Genomic DNA, 12717 nt, shown 5'->3' on the forward strand with positions numbered 1-12717 from the left:
GGAGCGAACACATGAAGTAAAACCTAACCTAAAGAATACATCAAGTCCTCACTTACACCTGGTTAGCATAACAGCTTAACTAAACTCGAAATCGATCAGACTTGACTTACCAGTGATGACATGATCGTAGCAGACCTGTTATTGACAGCTGTCTGGGTTCAGGTCTTGACGGGCAAATAAGTTTCTTCACTTTTCTGACCATTCTTGAGTCTTATCTTGGTTTCACCAATGGTGTTTCATGATTGTGGGGAATCTGTAAGCATATTTTTTCCCCATTGTCTGTCCTTCCTTGTTAGAGCAGCCAAATACTTTACAGAAAATTACCGTGGTGACGAATCAACTAGATTTAGGCAATGTTTTCATGCAGTTTGGGGTAGCCACTTGGCTGTTATTTTCAGAAATATTAATGTGGGGGTCTTCCAACATGGCCGCTAGGAGGCATCGTACGTCAACTGCAAGCCCTCTAATGTCACTCTAGTAGCTAAAGATCCTAAAAGCACATTATCAGGGTGGTGTGTGGGGAGGGGATGGGGAGCCCGGGAGGAGGATGGTACCACAGATAGAACAATGAGACCGCTGTATCACTGGATGTATACATCTAAAGCACCCTGTTGGCATTTCCACTCACCACCAGATATGGTGATGAGAGAGAGCTCAGTGCCAAGCAGTGTGAGAAGACGGCGCGAGATGGCTTTTGCCCGACATTCTGCACATTTTATCATCGATAGAACGTTTGAATTTAGTTATTGCACATACGCACATAGTAGGCATTCCCTAACGGAAATATGCAAATAATGCTCGAACGCGCCAATAGGATCTTACTAACTCGTGCATGGCTCTGCCCACTTCCTTGCTTGTTCTACCCACTATGATGTATTTGCTCCGCTGTGATCTATCTTCAGATAATTATAAAACATCTTTTTTCAACTAACCTCATTGTTCTATCTGTGGTGGTACCAAAGATCTTTATAACTAAAAGAGCATTTAGAACTGGGCTCATCTGCATATTTCCGTTAGGGAACGCCTACTGAAATGTGCGTAATAACTCAATTCACCTTTGCACTCCTGAACAACGCGATTTTTTTAAACTTGCAAAATGTCCACTCTTTACATAACATATTTTAGTTTTGGGAATAGAAAACTATTGACATCAAATGTTTGATCGAATTTGCAGAATGTCAGCCAAAATCCATTTCGTTCCATAATTTTTTGGCGGCAGGGGTACGACATACCGGAAGTACCGCCAAGCACTCTTCCAGTGAAGGTTGCCAGTTCGAGTGAAGAGAGCAGAGCACGTGGATCGGCGGAGAGAGGTGAGAATATGACTGTGTAGCAAGCTAGCTAACTAAATATAGTTTTATTCAACAGTCACTTTTATTGCATTGTTTTTATCTACTGATAAGCTGTAGATAGCTGAGGTGACTTAGCTATAAATTAGCTTCGATGCAACCAATAGGGTTTTTACATTGTGCTGGACTGTAAAAACTATTGGTTGCATCGAGGTTAGCTACTGTGTCTGTCTGCAACGTTAGCTAGTTAAAGTTAACTATAGCTAGCTAGCATTTTATCGATAAATCCATTTCAAGTTGTCATAATGACATGCATGAACATAATAATGTAGCTAGATGTCTATGCTTATTATTAGCCAGGGTAAGTTAGCCATAAAAGCAACATGGTCGCTTTAGCCAGGCCTGCCAGTCAATACGACTTCCTTGCCATAGACGTCTTAAATGGTCTCAGCTTCTAATCAAACTAGGTACGTCTTTTAGCTAACTCCTAATATTTCAATCTGCACTGTTAAATTGTAGTTGTATAAATCATTATATGGACATCTGGCAGATTCATTTTATAGCAATGGCTTCCTCTATGTGCACAGTCATTGACGACCAGGAAGTGCCAGCTCTGACCTTGATGGTATAGTTAGGGCTGTCAAAGCCATACTATAAATGATCTCTGCTGACGTGTAGTGTTGGCAACCATAGGAAATATCATACGTAATGTAGCCATGAGAGAGACATCTCAGTATAATTATTATTACCTAACATAAACTGATTTAGCTGGACATGATGAAGAAGATGGGGATTACTGTGTCTTAACTCCTCATGATTCCAAAAAGCGTGTCTGTATATTTGGTATAGGGGTCCTGGTTCTCTGAAGCCTCTAATCCCCGAGCCGACTAGGTGAAAAATGTTTAGGTGTACCCTTGAGCAAGGCACTTTTTTAAATACTTTAAAAAATGTGTATTTAACGTGTAAGTCGCTTTGCATAAGAATGACAAAAATGTCTTAAGTGTGCTATACTTGTGACACTCATGGTGGGTGGGTGTGTTGGGGTGTAAAACTGTTTCTGATGGGTGTGTGTGTTCTCTCTTGCCAACCACAAGGAAACGGCGGGAGAAATGTATGTATAGTTAACTGGTTCTGACTTGGCTACGCCCCACTCAGAGGCAGATTAAAGATGAATAATTCTCAGTTGATGCCGTGAGTTTCTTAGCCTTGCCCCAGATCTGTTTGTGCTGTATGGACTTTGATGCTGTGACTATCAGTTTCTCAGGTTTTGTTATTTGTGTGTGTGTGTGTTTTGTCTCCAGTGTGAGAGAAGGCCATGGTCTAGTGTTGAGTCTTAGCAAGGTTAGGGAGAGGGGAAGAGATAGAAAAGGTCTGCCTGCTGTCTGTGTGTGATCATTTCTTGTGTTGCGTCACCTCATGTTGGTTGGTAGCAGAAGTATCTCTGTCTCCATTTGTGGCTTTGATTGTAACTTCCTGCCTGAAGCAACCTGTGCTGCTTGACACAACTAAACTCTGTATTTACGCAACAAATATTCCTGGGCCTGATGCTTATCACTGGTTCAGTAAATGACTGATCTGTTTTGTGTCTACAGTACAGCCCTATTCTCCATGAAGGGTTTATTCATTCCCTCCACCTTAATGTGTTAAATTATGGAAATTCTGTATTTCCTATTGCTTACACCAATCCAATGATTTTAAACCTTGAGAGGGAGTGAAGAGTGTACCTCTTCAGAATTCTTCATGGATCCACCTGTACTCGAATACCCAGACCCAATACATCACTCGGGTGGCTCTGGATCCAGAATTCTAAAGAATGTTGTGGTTCTGGGTTGCATCTGATTTGATTGTCATAGATCTAGGGTATATGTCATTTTAGCTGACTTGTCCGGAAGGGCCTTTACAGATCTGGGAATGCTGCAGTAGAGAGAGATTAATTTAATAATTTATGCAATTGCTCTTGCTTTACGCGAGAGTGGAGCATGGTAGCTTGTTGTTGGCCAATCATGAATTATCAAATTGGAAATTGACGTCATAGAGCCTCGTTCCATGTGTGGCAAAAGTAAGGAGATATCTAATCAACGGAAGATGGAGTTAAAATTACAGAATTAAAAGGAGAAGGACAGTCATTGTAGCCTAAGAGCCAACAGGCAGGTTACTTAATGTTCAGAATGGAGTTATTTGTAACTGTAGGATCAGAAAGTGCAGGCACTGCAGCCTCAGTTAGCCCACCTAGCTAACGTTAGCTACTTTAACTTCTTAGGGCTGCAATCCCGTTAATTAACGGGGTCGATATGACAACAGCCAGTGAAAGTGTAGGGCGCCAAATTCAAAACAACAGAAATCTCATAATTAAAATTCCTCAAACATTACATGTATCTTATACCGTTTTAAAGACAATCTTGTTATTTATCCCACCACAGTGTCCGATTTCAAATAGGCTTTACAGCCGAAAGCACCACAAACGATTATGTTAGGTCACCACCAACTCACAGAAAAACACAGCCATTTTTCCAGCCAAAGAGAAGTCACAAAAAGCACAAATATAGATCAAATTAATCACTAACCTTTGACGATCTTCATCAGATGACACTCATAGGACTTCATGTTACACAATACATGTATGTTTTGTTTGATAAAGTGTATATTTAAATAAAAAAATCTCAGTATACATTTAGCGTTACGTTCACTAGTTCCAAAAACATCCGGTGGTATTGCAGAGAGCCACAATTTTACAGAAATACTCATTATAAATGTTGATGAAAATACAATTGTTAGACATGGAAATATACATGTACCTCTGCAACCGCTGTGTCAGATTTTTTTTTAAACTTTACGGAAAAAGCAAACCATGCAATAAACTGAGACGGTGCTCAGAAAAAGCAAAAAATGTATCCGCCATGTTGGAGTCAACAGAAGTCAGAAATAACATTATAAATATTCCTTTACCTTTGATGATCTTCGTCAGAATGCGCTCCCAGGAATCCTAGTTCCACAATTAAATGTTTGTTTTGTTCGATAATGTCCATTATTTATGTCCAAGTAGCTACTTTTGTTAGCGCGTTTAGTACACAAATCCAAACGCTTGTGCAGGTCCAGCCGAACGTCGGACAAAAAGTTATATTACAGGTCTTAGAAACATTTCAAACTAAGTATAGAATCAATCTTTAGGATGTTGTTATCATAAATCTTCAATAACGTTCCAACCGGAGAATTCCATTGTCTGTAGAAAAGCCATGGAACACAGGTCGATATCATGTGAAATGCGCATGACCAGGACCTGGCTCTCTGCCAGACCACTGACTCAAACAGCTCCCATCCGGACCCACATCACAGTGGAAGCCTCGTTCAAGTTTCTAAAGACGGTTGACATCTAGTGGAAGGCTTAAGGTCAACATAACCAATATCCCACGGTGTATTCAATAGGGACTGGGTTGAAAATCAACCAACCTCAGATTTCCCACTTCCTGTTTGGATTTCTTCTCAGATTTTTGCCTGCCATATGAGTTCTGTTATACTCACAGACATCATTCAAACAGTTTTAGAAACTTCGGAATTGTCTAGCTGTCCTCAGGTCCGTTTGGAATGGGTCTTTTTTATATTTATTTATTTATTTATTTTGCTTTTATTTATACATATCGGGTCCGGGTGAGAAAGCCCCAGGTCCTTATTGGAACGGCTCCAACTTTCTTTTTGGACCCGTGAACACCTCTAATGCAAACTTAAGGGAGAAGGGAGAGGAACGGAATGAGGATATAAGCTCAAAAATGACTTTAGACTAACCTTCCCTGTTTCTTTCAGTGCCCTTCTCACCCTCTGTCTTCTACCTCCCTCTCATTGCCTCTTTCCTCAAGATTTACAATGGCAGCAACTGTTAATCAAGTGAGGTCGTCGCTTTCCAAAATGGTGAGCATCTCTCAAGTACACGCACCCAATATTGGCCTCAGACCCCAACAAACACATAATTTCTCTATTTTCTCTCCCCCACTTTCTTTTGTGTGTGTAGTTTAAGAGTGAGCGGTACAGCCCCTTCACTCTGCAGTCAGACGGAGAGAGCCACGTGGAGGTGAAGCTGTCTGATGACATAGATGACCACGCCCCCTCTGAGCAGGCAGGCCAACCAGGGGGCTCGCCCTCCTACAGGCCCCGCCCCAAGCGGAACTACCGCATGTGTTATCTGGCCCTTGGAATCCTCTTTATCTTCATCATCGGTGCATAGTCTTCTTCACTCTCTCTTATGTCTTTGTCACACTCGCCCTCGCTCCCTGGGCGAATTCGTCTTGCATTGCGCGGTGCCCAGGGTGGGCAGAATTTGTGTGTTTTAGCCCATTCCATTGGTCCTAAAGTAAAATCTACACCCACCCAGGGAACTGGGTGAAGCAAAACAAACCTTCTCTCTTTAACCAACCCCTGCCTCGTCTCTGTTTCAGGTTATCTGATTGGCTATGTGAGCCACCGTTCTCCTCTCCAGGAGCCAATCCCTTGTGATTCTGAACCGGAAGAGGGCGTGGCTAAGAAGGCTATAGTAGAATACTCTCTATCCTGGACCAACATCACCAACCTGCTGGCACGGAGACTGACTCCTGACGCCTTCAACAGCAGACTGAGGTAGACACACACCTGAAAAGACTAATTAACTAAACTGTCCTGTCTCTCTCTGTTTGTATGTCTGTCTGTCTTTCTTTCTGTCGGTTTCTGACTTTCTCTGTTTCTCTTTCTGTCTCTGTGCAGTGATGTTGAACAGACAGATCACACAGCAGGGAGCACTGGAGACAACCTTCTGGGAAATCGTGTGTTGGAAAGCTTTAAGAGTCTGGAGATGGAGCCCTGGACTGACGCACACTATGTCCAACTACAGATGCCCAACAGGTACTCGTACACACACATACTCTGTCTCGCACACGCAAAATTCCACTTAGCTTCTAACGGTCTCCCCTCCAATCCCCTTTCCCCACAGTGAGAAGCCAAACCGTGTACTGATTGGCCAAGATGAGGTGTGCCAGCCTAAGGGCTATCTGGCCTATAGCGCCACAGGAAAAGCAAAGGTCAGCCAATCAATGTCCACATTGACTGATGATATTTTGGCCCAATATAATCTAAGGTTAAACGCTTTTAAAGGGACATGTTGTAACATGTTTTCTGCCACTTAATGTTCGCAATCACAGTTGTTGCCTGAATCTCACAAGGGGGAATTGTTTTGTGTGTCTGCAGGGCAAGGCAGTGTATGGCAACTATGGGAGTCAGGAGGACTTGGCACTGCTACAGACTCTGAAGGTTGAGCTGAACGGCACCGTGATTCTACTGAGAGCTTCAGGACAGATCAGCCTGGCACAGCAGGTATGGTGTGTGTGTGTGTGTGTGTGCGCGATACAATATGTAACAGTGGATTTTGGTGTTCTTACCTGCGTTTGTGTTTCAGGTGGCTAATGTAGCTGCATTGGGGGTATCTGCTGTGTTGATTTACCCTGAACACAAGAATGAAACTACTGAACTATATGGGCATGTGAGTACACACACACACCACTCCAGGGTGAATCTTATTGATGATTACTGAGCCTGATCCAGAGGTGCTGCTTCAACTGCAGCCCTTTAGTTCTGATGTCGTAGCTCTGATTGTGTGACGTTTTCCTGTAGGTCCATCTAGGTTCTGGAGACCCCTATACTCCAGGGTTCCCCTCCTTCAACCACACCCAGTTCCCTCCCACCCAGTCCTCTGGTCTGCCCAATGTACTGGCCCAAAGCATTACTGCTCAGACTGCTGTCAAGATACTAAAGTAAGACCTCTCTCTCTCTCACACACACACACACACGCACACACACACACACTTACGCCTAACTGTGTGTCTCTCTCTCCCCAGACGTATAGGTGGGCCTGATTCTCCTCCCAGTTTTAAAGGAAAACTGGACAATGTGAAGTACACCCTGGGAGGGGCCAGTAGTGAGGATGTCACAGTGGAGGTGAACAACGTGCTGCAGGACACCGAGATACACAACGTCTTTGGAGTCATCAAGGGCTTCACTGAGCCAGGTACGTGTGTGACCCCAGCAGGAATCGAGCCTAGGACCATGGCGTGGTTAACACAATGCTCTTTCCAACCGAGGCACACAGTCTTTTTGAGTGGTCTATCTATGAACACTACAGTTTTAGGAGCAATGTTTCATCTCTATGCACAGTGTGTGTACTAGTGACAGGGTTTTGTGTTAATTTTCTTGTGTGTAGGTCGGTACGTGGTACTGGGGGCTCAGAGGGATGCGTGGGGTCCAGGCTATGCTAAAGCCACTGTCGGGACCACACTGCTGCTGGAGCTGGCTAGAGCTGTGTCTGAGATGGTGCACACAGGTAACACACCAATGCATTTTAACACACACACACACACACCAATGCGTTTTAACACACACACACACACCAATGTGTTTTAACACACACACCAATGCATTTTAACACACACACACACACACACACCAATGCATTTTAACACACACACACACACACACACACACCAATGCATTTTAACACACACACCAATGCATTTTAACACACACACACACACACACACCAATGCATTTTAACACACACACACACACACCAATGCATTTTAACACACACACACACACACCAATGCATTTTAACACACACACACACCAATGCATTTTAACACACATACACACACCAATGCATTTTAACACACACACACATTCTGACGTCTGTGTGTGTAGATGGTTTCCGTCCCAGGAGGAGTCTGGTGTTTGCCAGTTGGAGTGCAGGAGAGTACGGCAGTGTTGGAGCTACAGAGTGGCTGGAGGTGAGCACTGCACAAACGCACTATGTGTAGAAAGTTCATCAGGATAAGGTAGTGTTTCAGCTAACGGCATTTGATGAGAAAAATATGTCGCTGAACGGCACTGATTGGACCAGCCTCTAAAGTAGCAGTGTGTGATATTTAGCAGTGTGCAATATTTAATGCCGTGTGTGTTCCTCTCCAGGGTTACCTCTCCTCTCTGGACAGAAGAGTTGTCACCTACATCAGCCTGGACGGAGTAGTCACGGGTGAGTGTGTACACACACACACACACACACCACCAAAATACTTCATAAAGTATTTTTTTTATATACGTGTGTGGATGTGATCCTCAGGAAATTATGCTGTGAACGCATCTGCCAGTCCCCTGCTCCACAGCCTTCTGGAAAGAACCATGAAGGAGGTGAAGAATCCCATTGGTTTTGGAGAGTCTGGGAAGTCTCTGTATGATCAGGTGGCTGGAGTCAACTTTGAGAGGGCAGTGTGAGTACACCTCACCTATCACTCCAATGATATATCACACCAAACATGTGTACAGTAGGTCTAATGTGTGTGTGTGTGATATCAGGTTTAAGCCCATGCAGATGGAAGACTCTGCATATCCGTTCCTGGCCTTCTCTGGAATCCCCTCTCTCTCCTTCCGCTTCGTCTCTCAGGAGGTGAGAGGCACACTGTCAGGGTTGGATGTGTTTACAGATGGTTCGATAACCATCTCTAATACAGGGGTGGGTAACCTAGATAGATCTAACATTGTGTGTCTATGTTGTAGGTCTACCCTCACTACGGCACCTCTTTTGACAACAAGGAATACCTTGGTTTCGCCACCGCCCATTGCCTTGGTTCCATAGCCACTGGGGCGGGATTGGTCGCAGGTCAGCTGGCGTTACGACTGGTCCACGATCACGTGCTGTATCTGGACGTGCTACGCTACAGGAAGGTTCTCAGCCAATCGGTGGTCAACATCAACCGGCGCCTCAAACAAGTCACCCGGGTTTGTTTTCATGGTTGATTTTGTTGACATTGTAGTTGTTGTTTTTTAGCACAGCCCTAATTATGTTGTGTTACAGGATGGTTCTGCCGAGGGTCTGTCAGCTCGTTGGCTCATCATGGCCTTAGGGTCCTACAGTAGAGCTGCTACTGACCTCAACACCGAACTACTCAACACCGACCTCACTGACACACTGGCCTGCCACAACATCAACGACCGCATCATGAGGGTGAGATACACATATACACACACGCAACCCCGTGTCATCTAAACCGATCAAGGCCATACGGCTCCTGTTTTATAGTGAACAGAAGTCAATTAGTGGTTTTGTCTTGATTCATAAACTAACATTGGATTCTCCTCTCTCTCTGCCCAGGTGGAACACAACCTCCTCTCACCGTTTGTCTCCCCCAAAGAGGTTCCGTTCCGCCACCTGCTGTTTGGCCATGGTTCCCACACCATGGCAGCCATGTTGGAGGGGGAGGACAGGGAGGCACTGCGGACCCAGCTGGCCCTGGCCACCTGGACGGTACAGGGCTGTGCCAACGCTCTCTCTGGAGACGTCTGGGACAGCGACAACCAGATCTAACGCGGTCTAACTGTGTGTGTCAGGGGCTTCAGCCTCATCCTTGTTCACTTTAAAACCCAGGATTAGATAACGAGGGATTTGTCAGGGGTGATTATGTCATAACGGTGACCAGGAAGTACTGTTTTCAAGTTGGTCCTTCCAGTGTCAGTCACTGGGTTGTCACTATTTATCACAGCCACAAAGTAATGTGTCTTGTAAAAATTCATGAAAAGAACATTTGCTTTTTAGTCTTCATTTTAAGGTTAGGATTAGGCGTAATGTTAGCAGTGTGATTAGGTTTAAAATCAGATAGAAATAGTTGGGGTTTACCCGTAATTACGGCTTTGTGACCGTTGTAACGAGTGAAGACCCAGTCACTAGACTTCCTGAAGAATCACTGTCTGATCCCTCTTCACCCACCCCCCAAACTAAAGCCTTGCTCACTACTACAGAGACGACCTCTAACCCCTTGGAGCCTATTTATATTTATTTATCAGTGGCAGAGATCACTATAAATGTTATCAGTTTGATAAAGATATTGTTTATATTTATGAAGTTATCGGAAGCAGTGCCTTCCAGATTTATGTCAGTTTCATGTCGTTCATTTGGGTTAAGAGTTTATTTATTTATTTATCAGTGCCAGTGCTCACTATAAATGTTTAAATGTCGTTTCGTTTTTTATAGAAGTTATCGGGAGCTGTGCCTTCCAGACTTATGACGGGTAGGCCTTCGTTTGGCTTTTGATAAAGTTATCGTTTAATTTGATAAAGTTATCGGGAGCTGTGCCTTCCAGACTTATGGCGGGTAGGCCTTCGTTTGTCCTTTGATAAAGTTATCGGGAGCTGTGCCTTCCAGACTTATGGCGGGTAGGCCTTCGTTTGTCCTTTGATAAAGTTATCGGGAGCTGTGCCTTCCACACTTATGGCGGGTAGGCCTTCGTTTGGCTTTTGATAGTAGGCCTTCGTTTGGCTTTTGATAAAGTTATCGTTTAATTTGATAAAGTTATCGGGAGCTGTGCCTTCCAGACTTATGACGGGTAGGCCTTCGTTTGGCTTTTGATAAAGTTATCGGGAGCTGTGCCTTCCAAACTTATGACGGTTATACTGTCTCCTACTACGGCAGCATCTGCTGAACCAACAGAGTCACGTAAACAGATAGTCTGACCACCCAAGGTCCCATGACAGTTTAAATATTCAGTTTGCCTTGCCGTTTAATATTGAGACCGACACGGAAGCCCTTTAATACGGATGAAACATTCTGAAAAACTGTCCAGCTACAGATGGTCAGACTTTCTCTGTATACACAACTCTGTTAACAGAAATACACCACCTCCTGCTACCACGCTACTGGAAACAGAAACCCGCAGCAACAGGGTATCGCCTCAGAAACGTTGGGTCCCCGACAGCGGCGGTTGTCATGACTGTCACATTTCATTTTGATTGGCTGAAATGCATGCACTTAAATTCAGAGTGTTCAATGTGGCATGTTTTAAACATGTCAGAGCTAGCTACTTGGGCCACATCTGAGATTTCACCCTGTTTTAGAAAGCCTTAAAAGACTGGTTCAAAGTAGTAAACTGAATAGGGTGTCATTTCAGATGCAACGTCAAGGAAAACAGGCTCAAATCTCTTTGAGCTGAACTTATTAAACAAGCTTTATATAGTTTATATAGAGTTGTATATCCTGAAATAATATCATTCAGGCAGCAAAAGAGCCATTTCTGTTAACCAGTTATTTTGGAGCAGTTTATATTTCTGATCTGAATCATTATCGGGAGCAGTGTCTTTCATAATGACAAGCATTGATGGTAGTTTTTGCCTACCAATGTGTGTTTGTATGTATCGGGGGCAGTGACTCCCATATTTCACTGAAGGGTGGAGTAACTTATCGGGAACAGTGTTTCCCAGAGTTTTATAACTATATTTTTCTTTGTGTTCAGTCTAGTATGCGTGTCCTTTCTGTGTGTGACCTGCTATTGCTCTTGTTCCCCTCTGAACTACTTGTAATGGATAAGTCCTACCTACTGGTGAAGGTTGCTGAGGGGGGGCCGGCTCATAATAATGGCTGGAGCGACTGGAATGGCATCAAACCCATAGAAACCATGTGTTTGATACCATTCCGCTTCAGCCATTACCACAAGCCCGTCCTCCCCAATTAATGTCCCACCAACCTCCTGTGCGTCCTATGGCATGTTACTGTATTTTCCCTTAGAAATGCAATCCCTACAACAGGTATTCCCATTCAGGCCAATACGATTCTATTCCTGTGTATTTTCCCTTAGAAATGCAATCCCTATAACAGGTATTCCCATTCAGGCCAATACGATTCTATTCCTGTGTATTTTCCCATGCAGTGAATTATCAGACACTGAAACTCCTGTTGTAGCTGTCCGCTAAATATTCTTGTCATTTTGATTATTGATCACACTGTCAATCAGGTAACTAGTAACATTTCTGTTAGACTTGTCAGTGCTAGTCTGTACTCATACATGTTCATCTGACAGAGTATGGATGCTTTTTAGAGGTTTTTGTACTATTGAGTTCTAATTTTCTGTTGCGCTTCAATAAACCTTTTGGTTTAGCAATACTGGACTGTGTGTGTGGTTATTGATAATTAATTGTGGTTGTTAGCTAACTATCAAATCACGAATTGCCTAGCTGTTTTTAGCAACGCTAGTATTTACACACTAGTGTTGCTGGGAATTGGCAACAACAAAAAATATCGCCCGCCTGTAGTTAAATAAAATTATATTTTAACTTAGCCTGTCGATTGTGTGTAGGCTTGGTCCTTATGCAGTAGGGAATTTGAGAAGAAAAAAGCATCTAATGGAACCTAAAACATTTCTAAACCTGGGTCTGTTGTTGACCCATGCAGTTCTTTTCTGTTTACCTCATGTCAAAAAAATCCCGACATTCTTGTTTTTTTGTGCAGATAGGGCGCACATGCAGGTCTTTTATTTTGACGAGGTAAACGGAGAGGAAGTGGGTCTACAACAGACCCACATTTGGAAAGGCAGTTGAATTTACATTCTGTTATATTTAAAAAAAAAAATAAAAAAAATCTATTTACCCCCTG

General features: G+C 43.5%; 1 protein-coding gene across 2 annotated transcripts; it reads left to right on the plus strand.

Moving 5' to 3' along the window:
• The first annotated feature begins 1242 nt into the window (after nt 1-1242).
• Nucleotides 1243-12226, plus strand: LOC139420272 (transferrin receptor protein 1-like). 2 transcript variants are annotated; one of them, XR_011635488.1, is made up of 19 exons: nt 1243-1313; nt 5141-5192; nt 5293-5497; nt 5717-5894; nt 6018-6155; nt 6244-6331; nt 6498-6623; nt 6706-6789; nt 6921-7060; nt 7145-7314; nt 7507-7626; nt 8004-8089; nt 8271-8334; nt 8422-8569; nt 8655-8745; nt 8856-9077; nt 9154-9303; nt 9451-10450; nt 10513-12226. XR_011635488.1 is itself a non-coding variant. In XM_071170172.1 (18 exons), exons 2-18 carry the CDS (start codon nt 5148-5150, stop codon nt 9661-9663), a joined length of 2268 nt encoding a protein of 755 aa, XP_071026273.1. In that variant the 5' UTR covers nt 1246-1313; nt 5141-5147; the 3' UTR covers nt 9664-12226. The 2 variants fall into 2 exon arrangements, 1 of the variants encoding a protein (XP_071026273.1); XM_071170172.1 differs by having other exon boundaries at nt 1246-1313; nt 9451-12226.
• Nucleotides 12227-12717: the final 491 nt, after the last annotated feature.

This window comes from Oncorhynchus clarkii, chromosome 11, assembly GCF_045791955.1.
Source record: "Oncorhynchus clarkii lewisi isolate Uvic-CL-2024 chromosome 11, UVic_Ocla_1.0, whole genome shotgun sequence".
In the NCBI taxonomy this organism is placed as follows: Eukaryota; Metazoa; Chordata; class Actinopteri; order Salmoniformes; family Salmonidae; genus Oncorhynchus; species Oncorhynchus clarkii.

What these genes read in the sequence shown, in the direction of transcription:
- LOC139420272 (XM_071170172.1), top strand. Translation starts at nt 5,148, where the DNA reads ATGGCAGCAACTGTTAATCAAGTGAGGTCGTCGCTTTCCAAAATG. An exon ending in CAACTACAGATGCCCAACAG is followed by an intron (nt 6,156 to 6,243) that starts GTACTCGTACAC and finishes CTTTCCCCACAG; the next exon opens with TGAGAAGCCAAACCGTGTAC. An exon ending in CAAGGGCTTCACTGAGCCAG is followed by an intron (nt 7,315 to 7,506) that starts GTACGTGTGTGA and finishes TCTTGTGTGTAG; the next exon opens with GTCGGTACGTGGTACTGGGG.